General features: G+C 38.9%; 2 protein-coding genes and 1 non-coding gene across 3 annotated transcripts in view; 2 read left to right on the forward strand and 1 right to left on the reverse strand.

Annotated features, from left to right (window-relative positions):
• The window catches only part of SP3 (Sp3 transcription factor), a 102,436-nt gene that overhangs the window by 8,959 nt on the left and 71,210 nt on the right, over positions 1-22,267 (reverse strand). Inside the window, exon 11 of the mRNA XM_024732844.1 lies at positions 894-1,086. Within this exon, the coding sequence (XP_024588612.1) occupies positions 894-1,086 (193 nt within the window). The remainder of the gene's footprint in view (positions 1-893; positions 1,087-22,267) is intronic.
• Positions 1,893-1,999, forward strand: LOC112391541 (U6 spliceosomal RNA). Its single transcript, XR_003001504.1, has one exon. It is a non-coding gene; the product is annotated as a U6 spliceosomal RNA (small nuclear RNA).
• LOC112391519 (SERTA domain-containing protein 1-like) lies at positions 16,430-18,049 on the forward strand. The gene has a single exon (XM_024732887.1). It carries the CDS (start codon positions 16,447-16,449, stop codon positions 17,161-17,163), a length of 717 nt encoding a protein of 238 aa, XP_024588655.1. The 5' UTR covers positions 16,430-16,446; the 3' UTR covers positions 17,164-18,049.

A 22,267-nucleotide genomic window follows, 5' to 3' on the forward strand; every position in this document is an offset into this window, starting at 1 on the left:
CCCAAAAAAAAAAAAAAAAAAAAAAAAAAAAGAAATATATCCCTATCTATCCATTTGATATTTTCACCTTAATCTTACCATGTCCAAGTTTCCTTTTTGTTAACATTTGCCTAATAAGTCTTTTCCATTCCTTTATTTTCAACATTCCTGCACCAATTTGAGATGTTCCTTATAATCAATATAAGGCTGGGCTTTATGTCTTTTAAATATGATCTGAGAGTCAATCTCTCAATTATGAAGCTTAATCCATCCACATTTAATATAATTACTGATCTGTTTTGAGTTTATTCCTGTCATGTTATTATTTCTTAATGTTTATTTCTGAAAACACTGAATGGAAATATTACAGTTCCACTTTTTAAAAAATTCCATCATTAAGGCTTATTATTCATTTCTACTGAAAATGGAAAATACTTATGCTTTATTAACAATTTCTGAACTTATTTTATATTATATAACTGCTATTCTCAAGCTAAGAATCAACTTTTTTTAAAGATTTATTTTTATTGGAGTATAGTTGCTTTACAATGTTGTGTTAGTTTCTACTGTACAGAAGAATCAGCTTTTTAATCAGTATTTAGGCAAATCCACTGCTGGTTTGCAAACAGACTAATATCCAATATGGGCCTGTTAAATGGCATCTTACTATACTTTTTTTTTTTTAAGTAAACTAAGTAATTTTAGTTTTTTTAAAACAGGCATTTAGAACTGAAAATTTGATTTCATATATTTTGTTCTCTAACTTTTTCTGCCACACTCATACAGACAAACACACAAGATGATCATGTAATGAATAATTTCCCTTAGTTAAGTGACATGGCATGCAGCATTTCAAAAATTAGGGTGATGATATTAACAGTCTAAAAAGAAAAGTATGTTTCGTGTGTGCATACCTCCCACCACCTTCTTTACAGTTGGGACAGGTGCAAGCTACCCTTCGAAGTCTTTTTCCTTCTTGATGTTGTTGGTCCCCTTCTTCATCTACCACCTGTACTCTTAAATGTGTTAGGTCATTGGTATTCAATGTAGAATCACCACTGAGCTGCCACTCTTCAGGATCAGGTTCTTCTTCCTTGATCCTAATATCTAAAGAAGAAAACAAATACAGATGAGAAGCAGCCCACTGGCCCAAAAAGATAGCATGAGATCTGAGCCTCTCTAAGGTAGAATGAATAAATACTATGTAAAAGTAAAAAATCATCTGTTTGTGGAGCATAATCATTGCTCCTTGTTGTGGATTATTCTTTTAAAACAATCTATTTTATTCTAAATATCAGAGATTAAGCCAAAAAGAGAATAAAGCCACCATGAGAGCTTGCTTTTAAAAATTCATTAAGAAAGCCAATTTCTTTTGAGCAAGCTGAGTCATAAAACAATCTGAAACTTCAGTTATAATTGTTCAAATAGTCACTAAATCAATGGTCAACTCAGAATAGAACAAATTCTAATGCCTGTTAAACCTCTTTTTTACAGCCTGTATCAATTACGCATATTTGTAGATACTATGGGAATGCAAAATGTAGGTCCTATGGGAATGAAATTATGCCTATCTGTAGGTACAATGAAATTATTACTCATAAACTTAAGTTTTAAAGTCAATCCTTACTAAAAATCTATAATGGCCACAACCACAATATCATTGTGGAAGGAGGTGCATAAGTATGAGAGAGTTTCTATTTTCAATGAGCTTTATTATAAAGCAGACTGGGAAACAAAATGAGCATGCAGTGGTGAGGAGAGTGGATATGGCAGGATATGACATTGTTCTGTCAGCATAGCCAAACATCTTTCTTTGTATCGATAATGATATAACATCATTTCCTATGTGAAACTAAGAAGTTTTTTCAACTCAGAAAACTAATTAAAAGAAAAAAAAAGAAAACAATACATGAGTGCTAGCTTTGGCAGCACATATACTAAAATTGGAAAGATAGAGAAAAAATTAGCATGGCCCCTGTGTAAGGATGACACACAAATTCATGAAGCATTCCATATTTTTACAATTTGTATGGCAACACAAAAGACCCCGAGGAGCCAAAACAATCTTGAGAAAGAAAAACAGAGCTGGAGGAATCAGGCTCCCTGACTTCAGACTATACTACAAAGGTACAGTAATCAAGACAGTATGGTACTGGCACAAAAACAGAAATATAGATCAATGGAACAAGATAGAAAGCCCAGAGATAAACCCACACACCTATGGTCAACTCATCTATGACAAAGAAGGCAAGAATATACAATGGAGAAAAGACAGTCTCTTCAATAAGTGGCACTGGGAAAACTAGACAGCTACTTGTAAAAGAATGAAATTAGAACACTCCCTAACACCATAAACAAAAATAAACTCAAAATGGATTAAAGACCTAAATATAAGACCAGACACTATAAAACTCTTAGAGGAAAACATAGGAAAAACAATCTTTAACATAAATCACAGCAAGATCTTCTTTGGCTCACCTCCTAGAGTACTGAAAATAAAAACAGAAATAAACAAATGGGACCTAACGAAACTTAAAAGCTTTTGCACAGCAAAGAAAACCATAAACGAGACGAAAAGACACCCCTCAGAATGGGAGAAAATGTTTTGCAAATGAAGCAACTGACAAGGGATTAGTCTCCATAATATACAAACAGCTCATGCACTCAATATCAAAAAAACAAACAACCCAATCAAAAAATCGGCAGAGGGCTTCCCTGGTGGCAGAGTGGTTGAGAGTCCGCCTGCCGATGCAGGGGACGCAGGTTCGTGCCCCGCTCCGGGGGGATCCCGCTTGCCGCGGGGCGGCTGGGCCCGTGAGCCATGGCCACTGGGCCTGCGCGTCTGGAGCCTGTGCTCCGCAGAGGGAGAGGCCACAGCAGTGCGAGGTCCGCGTAACGCAAAAAAAAAGGGCAGAAAACCTAAATAGACATTTCTCCAAAGACATACAGGTGGCCAAGAGGCACAAGAAAAGATGCTCAACATCACTAATTATTAGAGAAATGCAGATCAAAACTGGGCAGAATGGACATCATCAAAAACTCTACAAACAATAAATAATGGACAGGACGTGGAGAAAAGGGAACTCTCTTGCACTGTTTGGTGGGAATGTAAACTGTTACAGCACTATGGAGAACAGTATGGAGGTTCCTTAAAAAACTAAAAATAGAACTACCATATGACCTAGCAATCCCACTACTGGGCATATACCCAGAGAAAACCATAATTCAAAAAGACACAGGCACCCCAATGTTCACTGCAGCACTATTTACAATAGTCAGGACATGGAAGCAACCTAAATGCCCATCGACAGACGAATGGATAAAGAAGATGCAGCACATATATACAATGGAATATTACTCAGCCATAAAAAGGAACAAAACTGGATCATTTGTAGAGGTGTGGAGGGACCTAGTCTGTCATACAGAATGAAGTTAAGTCAGAAAGAGAAAAACAAATACTGTATATTAACACATGTATGTGCAATCTAGAAAAACGGTACAGATGAACCTATTTGCAGGTCAGGAATAGAGATGCAGACATAGAGAACAAACGTGTGGACATGGTGGGTGAGCAGTAAGGGAGGGTGGGATGAACTGGGAGATCGGGACTGACATATACATACACATTACCATGTGTAAAACAGACAGCTAATGGGAACCGCTGTATAGCGCAGGGAGCTCAGCTCGGTGCTCTGTGGTGACCTAGATGGGCGTGATTGGGGGCGGGGTGAGGGAGGTCCAAGAGGGAGGGGATATATATATACATATAGCTGATTCACTTCATTGTACAGCAGAAACTAACACAACATTGTAAAGCAACTATTCCCCCCAAAAAAATAAAAATGAAAACAAAAACCCCCACAATACATGATTTAGAACAAACACTGAATATAATCATCTTTGATAAAACATAAATTCCTACACATTTTAATTTTGATTTATGTAAACTAAAAATCTTAATGGACATTTATTTTAGATTTATACCAGTCACTAATAATTGGAGCCAAAAATAGCCTAAAGAAATCAAATGTGCCCTAATAGCTCCTGAATTTATACTAATGAAAACTAGAATGTGCAACCAAGAAAAATGCCTCTAACAGTTTAAAATTAATTTATTTTATCAGAAAAACTACAACTAAGAATCAAGGGGGGAAATGGAAAGAGAGGGCACTCTGGCCTGGGCAACAGGGTAGATGGTGGTGCCATTCACTGCAATAGGAAACACTGGAGAAGGTTCAGGTGGAGGTAAAGAAGGACAGTTAATTCAAGGTTGCTGGTCACAGAGTCTGAACAGCTTGTGAGACAAAACAGTAAAAAGGCTGGATCTACACAGATGGAGTGCATCCAAAGTAGTAGGTTAGATCATTCAAGGACTATGAGTAGAATGAGAAGAGAAAGTAGCCTATGAGGAATGCAGACATTTAAGGAACAGGCAGAAGAGGATGAACCTGTGAAGGAAAGGCGTACCCAGAAAAATGTGCTACATTAAAGAAAGGAAAAGTGGTCAACATCAAATACTGCAGAAAATTCAAGAAGGAAACTAAGAAAATGGGCAAGAAGTGAAAAAGTGTTTAATAACAAGTACAGATATGTCTGGCTTGAGAGGGAGACAGAAACATGACACTACAGGCTAAAGGGGACCAAAAAACAGTCTGGGGGAAGAAGTGTTTTGTTCTATGTTTGAAGACAGGGAAGACTTGAACATGTGTAAATGTTCATGAGAAAGATCCACTATAGAGGGAGAGACTGAAAACACAAGAATAAAGTCCCTAAGAAGTCAGGAGGAGATGATGAGCCATAGCACTTACAGGCTTAACTGCTGGAGCACAGCCACCTCCTCTATTACATGAGGGAAGAAAAGATACAGGCACATTCATTCATTCAATAAGTGATTAGCTACTATGTGCCATGAACTGTGCTAGACCCCAGAGGCAGAGAGAATTTGATGCCTAGAAATTAAGGGGAAATGGTTTCTATTTCCTCAGTGAAAGGATGAAGAATTAGATACGTATAAAATTCATCCAAACACACAACATAAATGAGTACTGACCTCTGTTCCTTTATAATCAGGTGTCCACCTGCATCATTATGACAAGACATTTAAATATGCGCACAAATACCACATAGTATTAGCTTTTTTACAAGTTAAATAAAAGACAGCATATGGATAGCACATATCCAGAGTTAGATAAATTTTAAGTCCATAAAACGAGGAATTTTGTCAGATGTTTTTAAAGCTACTCATCTTACATTATTTGTGACAAGACAACAAGGAAAAAGGACGACAGAATAATATTAAGAGCAGATAAAGGAGTCTAGAGAGAGAGAAGATTTAAAGAAATCGTAGAGAACAAATAAAGTAACTGATGAGAGAGGGCAAGAATGAAATACAACCTGACTGAGGGGATAACGATATTACAGGTCATACCTACTCCTATTGCTAATTCTCTTACTGGAACCTACAAAATATCTTTAAAGAGTGTGTCATGGCCATGGATACTTATAACTTAGTTCTCTTTCCTATTGAATTCCAATAAAACACAGGCACACAGAACATAACATGTCCAAACTGAACACATCTTGTCCACTCACCAAACCTTCTCCTGCTTCCCCCTTTATTGATAATTGCAAGCCACCTAATGGCTCAAACCATCAATTTCAGGTGAGTCCTGTCAGTCCATTCCCAGCCTCTCATGTCTCGCTTCTGCCAATCCAACTTCTACAGAGCTTCCAGAATCTTCTTCCTAAATACAAAATCTAATGGTATCACTTTCCTGATTCATTACCTGCACTAATTCTCTATTTTCTACAGTATTAAGTACTAACTTGTTAACTTGGTACTCAAGAACCTTCTCAATCTGGCCACAACTGCTCTTCCAACTTCAGTATTAAAATACTGAAATTCTCATTACTGTCAGAACCCATGTCCTTTCTTAATGTCACACCCATAAGTATATGCCTCTCTTGCCTGGACTGTTTTCTAGCTCTTTTCCTTTTTCATGTAACTAACATCTACCTATCCTTCAATATTAGTTCAAATGTCATCTCCCTTATACGTGCTTATGGTAGAATTAGTTCTACTTACTGGCTCATACATCCCTTTAGATAATAAATGCTTCACTCAAAAGTGCTCAGAAAATACAATCTGACTAAATGAACAAACCCTTCCTTAAGGAGGAACTTCCAATCTAGGTAATAATCTACCTGTAAAACTCTGTCCTCTACTTCTCTATGCTCCTTCTATCTGCAAATAATACATATAGAGAAGATTTTAAAAATTTAATTTTATCTCAAATGGATACTTAATTTTCTAGCATCACTTACTAAAAACAAAAAAAGAGTCAGTTCATATGGACAGGACCACAAAGTGCTCATTAAAGACAATAAATTATTTGCCCAAGAAGTGTTATACCCAATTTTTAATCATTTTTCTTGCTCATACACATCTGGGGTATTTTAGAATCTTAATCATAAATTTCACCCATCTAGTAAATCTTAAATAATTCCTCTTTGGCAACCTGCATTATCAACTTAATACAGACACCTTTAAAAACAGGTCTTCAGGGCTTCCCTGGTGGCACAGTGGTTGAGAGTCCGCTGCCGATGCAGGGGACACGGGTTCGTGCCCGTTCTGGGAAGATCCCACATGCCGCAGAGCAGCTGGGCCCATGAGCCATGGCTGCTGAGCCTGCACGTCCAGAGCCTGTGCTCCGCAACGGGAGAGGCCACAGCAGGGAGAGGCCCGCGTACCGCAAAAAAACCCAAAAAAACAGGTCTTCAGTACTAGGCAGTCAAGTTTGTATCTTCCTCTATATCTTAGTGTAGATAATAGCAAAATATTTTTTACCATGCTGCATTAGTGTCCTGCATGGTATCTAGTTATTCTCAGAAATCTACTGTTTATAAAGCTCAGGAGAAGGGGAAGTGATACCCATCAAAATGGCCCACAGAAGTATGAAAAGGTACTCAATATTATTAGATATCAGGAAAATTAAAATTAAAATCATAGTGAAGTATCCTACACATCCACCAAGATGGCTAAAACTTTTTAACAGGCCACCTGTTAGCAAAGTAATAGAGCAACTGAAACTCTCCCACACTGCTGGTGGGTGTGTAAATCAGTATAACAACTTTGGAAATCTTTTGACTGTATCTTTTAAAGATGAACCTTTGTATACCCTATAACGGAAGCAATTTCACTCCAACGGAAAGGCATATACACATGACACCAAAAGTACAGAAATGCATCCTAAACTGGAAGTAACTCATATATCCACTAGTGTTGGAATAGAAAAATCGTAATATATTCATTCATACAGTGGAATATGTTAAAACAATGAAAATTAACAACTTACATGCAACAGGAACACCACAGACATAATTTTAAACAAAAGAAGGCACATACACACTCTCTCTTACATATAATACCTATATCTATAGAGAGACAGATATACCATTTAAATAAAGCTCAAAGCAACAGGAAACACTACTATACAGTGACTGCCTACCTTTACGAGGCGTAATGACTGGGTACAGGGAGATTGAGGAACTGCTGGCAATATCTTATTTCTTGATCCAGGTGGTAATTTTTCCTATGTGTTTGTTTTATAAAAAATCATCGTTACACACCTATGATTTGTACATTTTTCTGAGTGTATATTATACTTTGAAAGATCATTCTAAATAAAAAAATTTAAAGTAATCTATAGGAGATTACTTAGGGAATTTGTTAAAGACAGTCAATCAATGTTTGTTGTGGTTTCATCTCTAGTTCCTGTATAACCAACTAGCCCCTTCTCCCACCACTGGAATTAAAAACAAAAACATAAATAAACAAACAAAACCTTAAGATGACTGGGCTCCCAGCAAAGTATTGCACTGGATCTGAACCCAGGCATTTGAATTTCGAAGCCTGCACTCTTAAGCACTAGTCCATACAAAATTAATAAACCCCTCGTTAAGATAACGCAGTAGCAAGACCAAGAAATTAATCACATTTTATTTCTCATTTGAATTTCCAGTGTCTTAAACGCATAACAATACACTTCTATATTCAGTAAGTAATTATTAAGAATCTACTGGATATCAGACACTGTGCTATGGGACAAAGAATTAAAGGGAAAAAAGAGAAAAAGAAAAAAAAATGTCTAAGGGATTTTATTGTAAAAGAATAAAGTCATAATCAAAAGAAAAAAAAGATGACTGTGCTCCAAAAATTAAGTCAATTTGAAGTTTAGGACATAATGTTATTCTCTACAAATATGTGAGTGATTACAATATGCCAGTCACCGTTCTAGGTTCTAAGGATAAAAGTTAACAACAGTTAAGCTCATGTCTTTATCAAGTTTCCTTTTTAGTGGGAAAAGACAGAACAAATAATCGAGTAAATATGGCTGACCCTTGAACAATGCAGAGTTAGGAGTGCCATTGTGTAACTTATAGTTCTCCTTCTGTATATAATCTGCCTATTCAACCAACTGCAGATCGTGTAATACTGTTGTATTTACTATTGAAAAAACTGCATGTAAATGGATTTGAGCAGTTCAAACCCATGTTCAAGGGTCAACTGTACACAGCATTTTGTGTGGTGGTGAACTGTTATGGGAATAAAGTGAGGTAAGGATAGACAGAAAGTGAAAGGAGAGAAGTACTTGCTGTTTTAAATAAGTGGCCAGAAAAGGCTTTGCTAATACGGTGACATTTGACCCTGAAGGAGGCAAAGGAGCAAGAAGGTGGGGGAAAGTATTCCAGGTAGAAGGAAGAGCAAGGTGGATGTATGCTTGGTGTGTTCAGAGAAATGCAAGGAGGCCTGTGTGGCTAGAAAGAAATGAATGTGAAAGAAGAGTAGTAAGTGACAAGATAGCAGAGATAAAAATGTAAAGGTGGGATAAGATTATACATGATGTTATACATTGTGTACTACCTTGTAGGCCACTAAAAGTTTACATTTTAGGGCTTCGCTGGTGGCGCAGTGGTTGAGAGTCCACCTGCCGATGCCGGGGACGTGGGTTTGTGCCCCGGTCTGGGAGGATCCCACATGCTGCGGAGCGGCTGGGCCCGTGAGCCATGGCCACTGGGCCTGCGCGTCCGGAGCCTGTGCTCTGCAGCGGGAGAGGCCACAGCAGTGAGAGGCCCGCGAACCGCAAAAAAAAAATAGAAGTTTACATTTTATTCAGTGAGTGAAGCCACTGAGAGTAGAGGGGTGATATAGTGGCGTAAAACTAGTTGTTAATGAGGAAGTGGTAAGGAATGGTCAGAATCAGGAAATACTTTGTAGGTAGAGTCAAAGACATTTGCTAACAGGGTTTTATGTGAGGTGTGAGAACAAGGAGTTAAATATAACTCCAAGGTTTTAGTCCTGAGCAACTAAAGAGATGGAGTTGCCATTAACTGAAATAGAGTAGAGTGGGGGTAGAAAAAATTATGGGAGAGGGGTGCCATTCAGGGGTCCATTTTTGGATATGAAAGTTTTGAAGTACCTATGAAATACCCAAATGATCATGTTGATTAGGCAGCTGACAGATCTGGAGTTCAAACAGATGTATGGCCCACAGATATAAATTTGGGCATCATCAACATTTACAGTTGGTTACTGAGAGTCACCTGGAATGGAGTATATATATATATATTTATAGGAAGAAACCCTAGGCACATCAAAGCTGACAAGCAGAGATTAAAAAAAAAAAAAGAAAGAAAAAAAGCCAGTGAGACAGGAGGAAGCTGGTATCCAAAAGCCAAGTGAAGAAATCATTTCAAGAAGAAAATAATCAGGGGCTTCCCTGGTAGCGCAGTGGTTGAGAGTCCACCTGCCGATGCAGGGGACACAGGTTCGTGCCCTGGTCGGGGAGGATCCCACATGCCGCGGAGCGGCTAGGCCCGTAAGCCATGGCCGCTGAGCCTGCACGCCCGGAGCCCGTGCCCCGCAATGGGAGAGGCCACAACAGTGAGAGGCCCATGTACCGCAAAAAAAAAAAAAAGAAAAGAAAATAATCAAAGGTGTCAAATGCTTGTCAGTCAAGTAAAATGAGGATTGAGAAATGACTTTTGGATGTAACAATGTGGTGGTAATAGCTTGACAAGAGCTGTTCCAATAGAGAAGTGAGAATACAACCCTGCCCAGAGTACATTCAAGGAAATGGAAGGAAATGAACTAGAAACAAGTATATACAAGTCTTTCCAAGAGTTCTGCAGGGAAAGTAAGCATTATAAAAAGAGCACTGAAGGTCCTAAACTAGCCCACAAGGGTAGATTTAACACATAACACTACCTGAAATAGTGTAAACTCACCTTTATTTTCAGTAGCACTACCTCTATGATATAAATGTAATATAAAAATGATATGTAATATCATTTATAAAAATGAACTAGTAATATAAAATAATATATTTTATATATTATTATATATAATACAGTAATATAAAAATGAACATGCTTATTTAAACTTGACTTTTGGTACTTAAGGAATAACAAGTTTTAAACGCAAGAAAAAAATGTAAGGAATGGAAACAAATTCTCAAGGACATTTGAGTATACATTTAAGAACTTTATAAACTCACAGCACTGGTTTTTGATTATATCTATTCTCTACCTCAAAATGCTTAAATGTCCACTTCATCTGGCCTGGTATATGACTGACAGTATCTTTGTGCCATAGTTATAGTTGTTTTCAAGGCCTACCCCAATAAAACAAGTTTGTGAAAGGGATATATAAACGAAAAAAATTTTTTTCCAATTTCCTGCACACCTCGGTAAGAGCTAAAGGAAAAGAGAGAGAAACAGAGACTTTAAATGATGAAAAAATACACACACACACAACACAGTATGGTTACAAAGATAAGACTAATTTTCTTGTATAGCCAATGGACAAACACAAAATAACAAAAAGGTATTATTTTAACATGTCATTAATACACTTTAAGTAGAGGAATACCAAAAAAGTAGAGACTGGCGTACGGAAGTGTGGTGGTGAGGGTGTAGATGGATCCAACTTCCCACAGACACCACTATATAGCACTGATGACTTCAAAGAGTTTGGCTGTTTTTGTGGATTAGGAAGAGGATGAAGCCAGTGGTCTCCAAATCTTCTTGATTGCTCGACACTATTAGTAAAGTTGTGAACATGCACCCCGTAAATGTGTTTATTAAGTATATACAAGTAATACTATTCTAACTGATTATTAAACATTATAAAACACAAATAGTTATATAAGATAAACAAATGTATTGTTAACTGCGATAGCTCAATATTAGATAATGTCACAACAATATTTAGGTAAGATTCAGTGTTATCAATAGCAGATGGAAACTCTACCATTTTCAATGATACTTGCATTTCTTTTCTATTCAATCCATGGTTTCTTTACATGAATATTAAAGCCACTTGTCCACTCTGAAGGACATTCAGTTAAAACCAAAAAATACAATTCCATTTAATCCAAGCATATCCAAGTACATATAAACAGCAATATGCAGCAGCATGCTAAAGCAACATAAAGTGGGTAAGTGAGCAGGCTTATCATATGTAACACAAACACAAATGACACGGAATTAGTGAAGGCACCAATGGCAATCTGTATAATCAATATTAGTTAAGCATTAATAACTCAAGAGTATGTTTAGATTTCTATTAAAAATATTACAAGAAAATGTTAAATGCTTCCTCCTGAGACTATTTGCTACTTATTTGTCAATAGAGCTAATTGAATATTTAAGATAAATTATTTACTGGTTTATCAAGTCTGAAACATGCATATGTAATTTAAATAATACTAGATAAATATGAATTACAGTACTATTGATAAAATGAGACATTATCCTTTATCAATAGCGTATCATTAAGATTTTGTTGTTCTTATCAAAGGCTTTCATGTTCTCTGCCTTCAATTTTTAAAGTACTGATGAAATTACTTCATTTGATTCTGAAAGTTTATTTTCCTTACATTTTTTCTTTAATCAGTTTCACCTGCTATAAAAATCACCTAAACAGAATTACAGGATAATCCTACAAGATCTCGTATATTATTTAATTACACTTTCACGTTCATAACTATTTAGATTCCTATGGACATTTCAGAGCTACCAAGTCTTTTTTTCTAGTTTTTCTTTCAATGGGATAGTTCTAAACTATAGACATGGATTCCTAAAAATATAAGGTCACTAATCTGATCAAAAGAAGTTAACACGGGCTTCCCTGGTGGCGCAGTGGTTGAGAGTCTGCCTGCCAATGCAGGGGACACGGGTTCGTGCCCCGGTCCGGGAAGATCCCACATGCCACGGAGCAGCTGGGCCCGTGAGCCATGGCCGCTGAGCCTGCGCGTCTGGAGCCTGTGCTCCGCAACGGGAGAGGCCACAACAGTGAGAGGCCCGCGTACCGCCAAAAAAAAAAAAAAAAAAAAAAAGAAGTTAACACTTTAGGGGAAGGTTTTAAAACCAAATTTTCTTTAACAAATATAAACTTTATATATATATAAAATCTCTGCTTTAACATGAAGCAATCTCTTTCCCATAAACCCTATCTCCTTAGATTTGGATCATTACTCTTCTATGACTGCTCCCTTCCCCCTCCCCCACTTAAATTTAATCTTTTATTTCATCTCTACTAATCTTTTTCAAATCCAACCCCCTTCTATTTTTTTTTTTTACAGCAGTTTCCCAGATTATTTTCAAACCTTTTCTACCCAACTGGAGATTATACATTAATAAGAGTATTCTTCCTAGTAAATCTAAACAATACAAGCTTTTGTAAGATACACACACGTAGATATAAACATAACTGGAAATGACTGATTTTCTAATATGCCTTACAGAAGACCTCATTTTACAGACATACCACAAATATATGAGAGACTATGACCTGCAATTAATACACTGTGAACAGTGAAATACTAACTTCACTTTAATCTGAAGTACTAAATAAGTTACTGTTAAAGGAAGTGTTCAATACCATATGCTAATGCATATATATGGAATTTTTAAAAGCTGTACTCATGAACCTAGTGGCAAGGCAGGAATAAAGACGCAGATGTAGAGAACGGACTTGAGGGAACGGACTTGAGGCCACGGTGGCGGGGGGAGGAAGCTGGGATGAAGTGAGAGAGTAGCACTGACATATATACACTACCAAATGTAGAATGGATGGCTAGTGCGAAGATGCTTCAAGCACAAGGAGATCAACTTGATGCTTTGTGACAACCTAGAGGGATGGGATAGGGAGGCTTAAGATGGAGGGAATATGGGGATATATGTATACATATAGCTGATTCACTCTGTTGTACAGCAGCAACTAACACAGCATTGTAAAGCATTTATACTCCAATAAAGGTGTGAAAAAAAAAAAGGAACAGTGTTCTACTCTATGATGACGATAACATATAAGATTTACTACTTGTTGGACACTATTAAAGCACTTAACATACACTGACTTACTTCGTACTCCCAACTACCCTAAGGTTTTAGTCATACTTTTCTCCCAACTTTCTAGATGAGAAAACAAAGAGGTTAAGTTATTTGCCTGAAGTGACACAGCTAAAAAGTGGTGGAGCCAGGACATAAGACAAAGAATTATGCAAAACCGTATTATAAACATTGCAAAAATCAGTTCCCTCGCTTTTGAAAATGTCCGTACCTAGCACCGCCCCTCCATCCAAATACTGGCAACCCTACGGTGGTCACTATAATAATTTGGGGAGAACTGGGATGGGAAACATTACCTGTGTGTAACTTTGCAAAGTCTGAGACCTCTGAGGTAGAGCACAATGTAGAGTAGACCACAATGGACGGCAGATGTCAAGGGCCCGACAACATCTTATTCAAAGAATCCATGTCCTTAGACAACAGACTTGTGATTGCCGAGAGGGAGGGGGTACGGGGGAGGGATGGATTGGGAGTCTGGGGTTAGCAGATGTATTATATACAGAATGGATAAACAACAAGGTCCTGCTGTATAGCACAGGAAACGGTATTCAATATCCTGTAATACACCATAATGGAAAATAATTTTTAAAAGAATGTATATATATGTGTAACAATCACTTTGCTGTACAGCAGAAATTAACACAACACTGTGAATCAACTATAGTTCAATTAAAAAAACAGGGGGCTTCCCTGGTGGCGCAGTGGTTGAGAGTCCGCCTGCTTTTGCAGGAGACATGGGTTCGTGCCCCTGTCCGGGAAGATCCCACATGCCGTGGAGCGGCTGGGCCCGTGAGCCATGGCCACTGGGCCTGCGCGTCCAGAGCCTGTGCTCCGTGGTGGGAGAGGCCGCATTGGTGAGAGGCCCGCGTACCGCAAAAAAAAAAAAAAATCAGTTCCCTCCCAGGGCTAGTTCCCAGGAATAGTAGTCTAGCCTCCTTACATATGAATATGTAGTTTTAATTGTAGTTTGTTCAAACCAGTGTGACTTAAAAAATCTGGGGACGATAAAGAAAATGTATATACATACAATGAAATATTGTGCAGCCTTAAAAAGGAAATCTTGTCATGTGCTACAACATGGATGAACCTTGAGAACATTACACTAAGTGAAATAAGCCAATCACAAAAGGACAAATGCTGTATGAGTCTACTAATATGAAGTATCAAAAGTAGACAAAATCATAGAAACAGAATGTAGAATGGTGGTTGCCAAGGGCTAGGAGGAGGAAAGAAGGGGAATGGATACAGATTTTCAGTTTTTCATTATGTAAAGTTCTACAGCCTGTTGCACAGCAGTGTGAATATATTTAACACTACTGAACTATACACTTAAAATGGTAAATTTAATGTTATGTGTTTTTTACTATAATTTTTAAAAATCTGGGAAAATCTCCCATTACTTCCCACTCCCAGAGATGACTTATGTTAGGAATCTTACAGATAAAATCTTCAGTGTCACAGATAAGAAGTTCAAATTATCTATGAAGGATACACATCAATATAAGATATTACTGCAAACAGTACTCTTTGCTAAGATTCATCCCTTCCTCCATTAGCTGCAGAGATTAGTTTTCCTCTCTGATTTCAGATTTATAAAGACTACTTTAAAACTATTCCAAATTTTTTGAAAAGTAAAAGCTGTTTTCCTCCAACACTCCCCCAGGTTAAAATAATATCAAAAAGATAGTTCTCAAAAAGCCCTGATTGCCCCCTAAGAAACAATAAGAAAGTGATTTGTTACCAGCAGCTCTCACAACTCTCACTATTCAAATCCTAACAGTACCAAACATTCATACTAAGAGTAGATTCAATTTTTAGAGACAAGATGATAACCAGAAGTCACATGTTATGAATAATACTAGTATTTAAACTGGAAGATATAATTTTGCTCTTCGTTCAAAACAAACCGTGACCACAATATAAATTGGATCCCTACAGTAGCTTACCTCCCCCTAGCACCTAATCATCATTGGAATAAGCAGAACACCTCCTCAGCCTAAGCAATTCAGGACCAATTTTTTTTTTTTTAAGTCTTCTTAGGAAGGCCAAGAGGGGAACTATACAAAAATGTAGTAAGTTATACATGATTTTGTTTTTTAACCTCACCTCTCACAATCCTATTCTCAGTTTTTATATCATCCATCCGGTAGATAAACATATCTTCTCCCATGTTCACAAAGCTATGTTTATGTTACTCACCAAGGGTGCAAAATATAGCTCTACATTAATTCTACTACTAATCCATTCTAATTTCATGTTGCAAGAAAATTCTCTTCCAAACTGGTTTGCAGTCAGGAATTACCTGGAGGGTCAGTGGTTAGGACTCGGCGCTTTCACTGCCAGGGGCCCAAGTTCAATCCCTGGTTGGGGAACTAAGATCCTGCAAGCCTCGCAGCACAGTCAAAAAAAAAAAAAACTGGTTTGCAGTCATCTGTTAAAACACTATTTTAAAAAATAGCTATGGAAGAACAGATAATACTGTTTGAATACTATGTATTATCATAATTTGTTGAAATACAATGGCAATAGCATATAGTATACTATATGCTCATCTCAAATTTATATAACCTGGGTTTCTTTTGTAAGTTTTAATTATTAAAAACTCTTTAAAAGGACTTCCCTGGTGGCACAGTGGTTGAGAATCAACCTGCTAATGCAGGGACACGGGTTCGAGCCCTGGTCCGGGAAGATCCCACATGCCGCGGAGCAACTAAACCCGTGCGCCACAACTACTGAGCCTGCGCTCTAGAGCCTGCGAGCCACAACTACTGAAGCCTGTGCGCCTAGAGCCCGTGCTCCACAACAAGAGAAGACCCCGCTCACCGCAACTAGAGAAAGCCCATGCACAGCAAGGAAGACCCAACGCAGCCAAAAACAAACAAACAAAACTCTTTAAAAAATTAAACGTTGGAAAAGAGTATGGAGAAGTGCGTCTTGTCTCTCAACTCAGGCACCAGTTGCTGAAGGGGACCAGGCGAGCAGTGCTGCCGCCACCGCTTCCTGATTGGCTGCGGGTGGCTCCCTCTTCGTTCTGATTGGCAGCTGGTGAGCTGGATGATGCTGAGCAAGGGCCTGAAGCGAAAGCAAGAGGAGGAGGAGGAGGGGAAAGAAGCCCTGGCAGTCGACACCTGGTGGCTGGATCCTGGCCACCCAGCAGTGGCACACGCACCCCCAGCCGTGGCCTCCCGTTCCCTCTTTGACCTTTCGGTGCTCAAGCTCCACCACAGCCTGCGGCAGAGTGAACCGGACCTGCAGCACCTGGTGCTGGTAGTGAACACACTGCAGCGAATTCAGGCGTGCATGGCACCCACAGCTGCCCTGTCACCTATGCCCAGCCTGCCTACAGCCCCAGGCATAGCTGACAACCTGCTGGCCAGCTCTGATGCCTCCCTCTCAGCCTCCATGGCCAGCCTTCTGGAGGACCTCAGCCATATTGAGGGCCTGAGCCAGGCTCCCCAGCCCCTGGTAGATGAGGGGCCACCAGGCCGCCCCATTGGGGGAGCCCCACCCAGCTTGGGTGCCTTGGACCTGCTCGGCCCAGCCACTGGATGTCTGCTGGTCGATGGGCTTGAGGGCCTGTTTGAGGACACTGACACATCCATGTATGACAGTGAACTTTGGGCACCAGCCTCTGAGGGCCACAAATCCAGCCCTGAGGATGGGCCAGGCAAGGAGGAAGCTCCAGAGCTGGATGAGGCCGAACTGGACTACCTCATGGACGTGTTAGTGGGCACACAGGCACTGGAGCGGCCACCAGGGCCAGGGTGCTGACTCCCCCAGAGCTGGGATGTTGATCTGGTGTCCAAACTGAGCCTGGTGGCTGGACCAACTCTCCTTTGAAAGACACAGCTGGCTTCCCTAGAGAGGGGCTTTGGAGAGAAAGAATCCAGTCCTGGGCAACTTCACCTCCGTATTCTGGTCTCTGGCTGATGGGGGTAGTCTGGAATTGGCCCTTGTGGCTAGAATGTGATTGGACCAGGCCCAGTGCTGAATCCCTGGAGGCAGAGCTTGGTATACTCTTTCCCTGATGTGGGAAAAGACCCCAACCAGTTTTTTTGAAATTAAAGCCAGTTGTGGGAAGTCTCAAAAAAGAAAAAGAAAAAGAAAAGAGTATGATCTACTACTTCAATGTTTAATTATTTGTATATCACTTTAAAAATACATAGAAAACATCTAAAATTTTAAACCTTCAGGGCATGAGTTGTTTAGGATGGTAGTTTACCAGATAACTACAGGTTACCATATTTTGAATGGAAATGTCTCCAGAATTAATTATACATTTACCTACCTTCTTTAGTGGGAAGCTCAGTCTAATGACTCAAATTATTAAAAATAATTTATGGTAGTAAACAAGCCCTAGAACATTATACTAAAAACATAAACAGAATTCTGGCTTTTATTTCTTGTACCTACTTGTGGGTTTTTTGGGTTTTTTTTTTTTTTGCCTTCTTCCCAACTCTTCCTTCCTCCATCTCTCAGGCTACACATCCATTGTCCATTCTAATGTTTATCTTCCAAACCAGTTTTAAACTTGGAAATCAGCCAGGATTGTTAAAAACTGTGTATAAATATTGGATAAATTAGGTCTACAGAAAGAACCTAAAGCTTTTCCTAAGAAACCCAAACTGAAAACAATGAAGATGGGGACTTCCCTGGTGGCACAGTGGTTAAGAATCTGCCTGCCAATGCAGGGGACATGGGTTTGACCCCTGGTCTGGAAAGATCCCACATGCCACAGAGCAACTAAGCCTGTGCGCCACAACTACTGAGCCGGCGCTCTAGAGCCCCGCGAGCCACAACTACTGAAGCCCATGCACCTAGAGCCTGTGCTCTGCAACAAGAGAAGCCACCACAATGAGAAGCCCGCACACCGCAAGGAAGAGTAGCCCCCACTCACCGCAACTAGAGAAAGCCCGTGCAGCAACAAAGACCCAACGCAACCCAAACAAACAAACAAATAAATTTATTTTTTTTAATGTTAAAAAAAAAATGAAGATGGCCACAGTGGCTATACCTGCTCCAGCAAAGGGATTTTCAAACTATAGTTTCTTAAAAGACACTACAGGTGTCAGCAGAACAGATGACTATGTATAAAGTCTCAGATCCTCGTATAAATCAGAGCAACCCCATAAGATTAGTGTTATACACTGGAGTTCTACCTAAGGCTTCATTTGACGTTAGGTTCTGCTCTAGCACTGAACTAAAACTGATGTTGCTGCCACTGACACTAGGGTTAAAAAAAGATAATGGTTTAGGGTTTTTCCCCTACTCACCTCATTTAAAAAAATATTCCCTTTAAACAAAACAGTCCCTTGATTTCCTCAATCCTGTGTTTAAAATGCATATTACTTTTTCTAAGGATTATTCACTACACTTTCTATAGATTCAACAATCTTAATTTGAGCTTTTACCACCAGAAAGAGGAAACAATGCTTTAAATGATCCAGTAAACCATAATGATGCTACGTATAGCTTTGAACAATTATTTCTAGTTAAAATGTTACAAGTTTCATTGGTCTCTAATTTTTCCTGTGTCTTCTACAATCTCTCTGCCATAAAAGAGGGCACTTAGTCCATGTGTGTGCTTGGCTATTATAAGGAATTTAAGCCAAAAAGCTGTATTTTGGCAGTTTCAGAATTTGTACATTTTCTTCTGCCCTCAAATTTCAATGTATTCAATTCAAACATTTATTGAGCACCTACTGTGACTAAAATTATAACCTAACACATCAATCGGAACTAGTGAGGTGGTGGTACAGTAACAAACAATCCCCAAATCTCAGTGGCTTGACATAACAAAAGTTTATTTCTCATTAATTTTACATGTCCAACTCTGGTTGGCAGGAGAGATCTGCTTATCACAGTCCCTCCACTTGACACATGCTTCCAAGATTGTCTTGCCAAGGAAGGTAAAAGGTAATGTGGTAAATCACATCTTGCTCTTAAACTTTCATTCACATTTTATTGGCCACAGTAAGTCAGATAACCATGCCTGATTTCAATAATGACATGAAAGGGCAATCCTATCATGTGCTTAGAAGAGAAGTGGTCTATTTATGAAGAAGCATGATTCCCAAGTCCCTGTGCTGATCAAATATTCAATTTACTTTTCCTCCCACATTTGGATACACCTGTCCCCTTTCATGCAGAAGATAACCCAAAAATTCCACCTAGTTATAGCACCAAGCTCAAAGTTCTCAGGTCCAGACGTGGCCCTTGTTCACAAAGACCTGTTTACTAAATCAAGTTACCTACCTCCCTTCACAGACACAATACACAATGACAGAAAAAGCTAAGTATAACCATAAAAAACACTCCTGTTCAAAAGATGAGAAACAGGAGATAAAATAGTCAATAGTTCACAGCAATTCACATACCCCGCTGAACAGATAGTGTAAGTGCTCTCTGTTCTGGGGGAGAGAATTCTCTGACTGATCACTGGGAGGAGTTTCTCAGTCTAGTATTCTCTGAGCCTTTTGGCTCTACCTTCCAGGAGATTTTTTTTCTTGCCTGCTATCCTCCTCCACCACAAGTGAAGTGAACACAGGGAGTGTGCATCCTTAGCTAAGAGGAATTTTCAGCCTGCTGGTAGAAGGTTAGGGGGTGGTGACCAACTCATGCAATCACACTTTCTTCACACTTTCCATGCTGGTTTCTTGGGCTGTACAACTCCCTGAAAAACTTAAGAGGCTTCTTATCTGTTCTAGCCATTTCCAAGTGCCAATGTCTAGAACCATAGCTTTTTTTCTAGATATGTCTTTTAGACTTTCTACATTTCTTTGCTTTCTTGCCCCAAGAGACTGTGTGCTATCTATTTCTCTCTACTTAATTGTGGGTGCCCTGGAACTACCTGGCTTTAGTAGGGAATCCATACCTTTTAAAAAAAGTCTCTTTTCCCTAACCCAACAGAAAGGCACCACCCCCTTAAGTAGACCTTCACTCTGAATCACCTTAGGACTTTTTAACAATGAGATGATGGTCATAACCCTGATTGCCAGAAAAGTTTTAATTATCTGCTCAAAAGGCTTCTTAGTTTCATCTCTTACTGACTGACAGTGAGAAACAATTGCTTCTTCCAATCCTACAATTCCCCAAATTTCTGGACTCTCTTTATTGCTCTTCATTCCCACTTGCAAACTAGCCAATCATGTTCTAGCTCATTTTTTTTCTTCCATCTTGTCAAATGGAGCCAACAGCAGCTAAAATACAATTTGTTTTCCAGCCTCGTCCCTAAAGCTATAAATGCATTAGGTACATTACTGGCCTTCCAAGTTATTGCAGGCAAGTTTTACCAAATGCTTCTCTGCATTGCATCTTCCCAGCCTCTAATATCAGTTTCCTTGCTACCTGACCCTTGACCAATGCAACATTTGAGGGGTTCTGTTAGAGTACCCTACTGCTTGTACCAACTTTGATTTTAGTCAGGATAGGTTACATAAATGCTGCCCAATAGAAATATAATTCAAGTCACATATGCAATTGTAAAGTTTCTAGTAGCCACATTTAAAAGGTAAAAAGAAACAGTGAAATTAATATATTTCATTTAACCCAATACACCCAAAATAATTACATTTCAACCTGCAAGCAATGTAGAAATTATTGAGTTATTTTACATTTTGTTCATACCAAATCTTTAAAATCCAGTTTATATTTTTATACTTAATCACATCTCAATTCAGTCTAGCCACATTTCAAGTGCTTATTAACAGCATCATGGAACAAATGGCTACCATATTAGACCGTGCAGGGCAAAATAAAATTGCAGTAGCTAACAGCCCCTGAAATCTCAGTGGCTTAAAACGAAGACTTACTTTTTATTCATGTCCATCGTAGCCAAGAATGTTCTGTATGCTTTCCTCACTTACAGATCAGGCTGGCAGAACAGTCAGTAGAGCATACATAGTTCACTGGCCAAAGCAAGCTACATAGCTGCATCCAACTTGGTTGTGCCCAGAAAGAAATCCGGAAATACAGGTAGATAGCTCTAATGACTATCACACCCAATTTTTAAACTGCAATTAAAAATTTCCAAATTATGTCTTCAAAGAACTATATCTTTTAAATTTTCCTTTTTTCCCAATAGACACCTACTTCAAAAAGCAAATAAAGCAATGAAGTAGTAAGCTACTACTAGCTAGTTAGAACTCTAGGACAAATGCACTTTCTTTGCTATGAAACGTAACTTTTTCAATAAAGTTTCTGACGAGTCAGTAAAAGTAATTGAAAAGGTGTGACTAGAGCTCAAATACTATTCCTTTTACTTCATTTTGGCAAACAAGTACTTCAAATCCTCTTTAACTTCTCTTATCAAGCCTTTCCAAGGGACTACTGCCACTGAAACAAGGCTGAAGAAAAATTAAATGGCAGAGGAAAAGCCACATTTATTCCTCAAAAGTGGACAAAAGAGAGGAAAATAACATTAATTAAAACTAAAGATACTTCTACTACTTTTTTCTAAAAGATTTCCTTATCTCCTTTAGAAGTTAACATTCTGCCATTTAACACTGTAACATAAAAACCAATTGCCTGGGCTTCGCTGGTGGCGCAGTGGTTGAGAGTTCACCTGCCGATGCAGGGGGACACGGGTTCATGCCCCGGTCTGGGAAGATCCCACATGCTGCAGAGTGGCTAGGCCCGTGAGCCACGGCCGCTGAGCCTGCACGTCTGGAGCCTGTGCTCCGCAACGGGAGAGGCCACAACAGTGAGAGGCCCGCGTACCGCAAAAAAAAACAATTGCCTATTTATTCATCCAAAATAAAGGTATTACTTCAGAGCCTAAAGTTCTACTTTCACAGGTCTAAGGCTGAAACCCCTTTCTTCTAAAAAATAAACTCTTACACTCTATTCCACCTTCACTTAAGCATCCAAAGAAAGA

The sequence above is a fragment of the Neophocaena asiaeorientalis genome, unplaced genomic scaffold (assembly GCF_003031525.2).
Source record: "Neophocaena asiaeorientalis asiaeorientalis breed wild unplaced genomic scaffold, Neophocaena_asiaeorientalis_V1.1 scaffold96, whole genome shotgun sequence".
Taxonomy (NCBI): Eukaryota; Metazoa; Chordata; class Mammalia; order Artiodactyla; family Phocoenidae; genus Neophocaena; species Neophocaena asiaeorientalis.

Excerpts from the sequence above, each read along its gene's own strand:
- LOC112391519 (XM_024732887.1), top strand. The coding sequence starts at position 16,447 with ATGATGCTGAGCAAGGGCCTGAAGCGAAAGCAAGAGGAGGAGGAGGAG.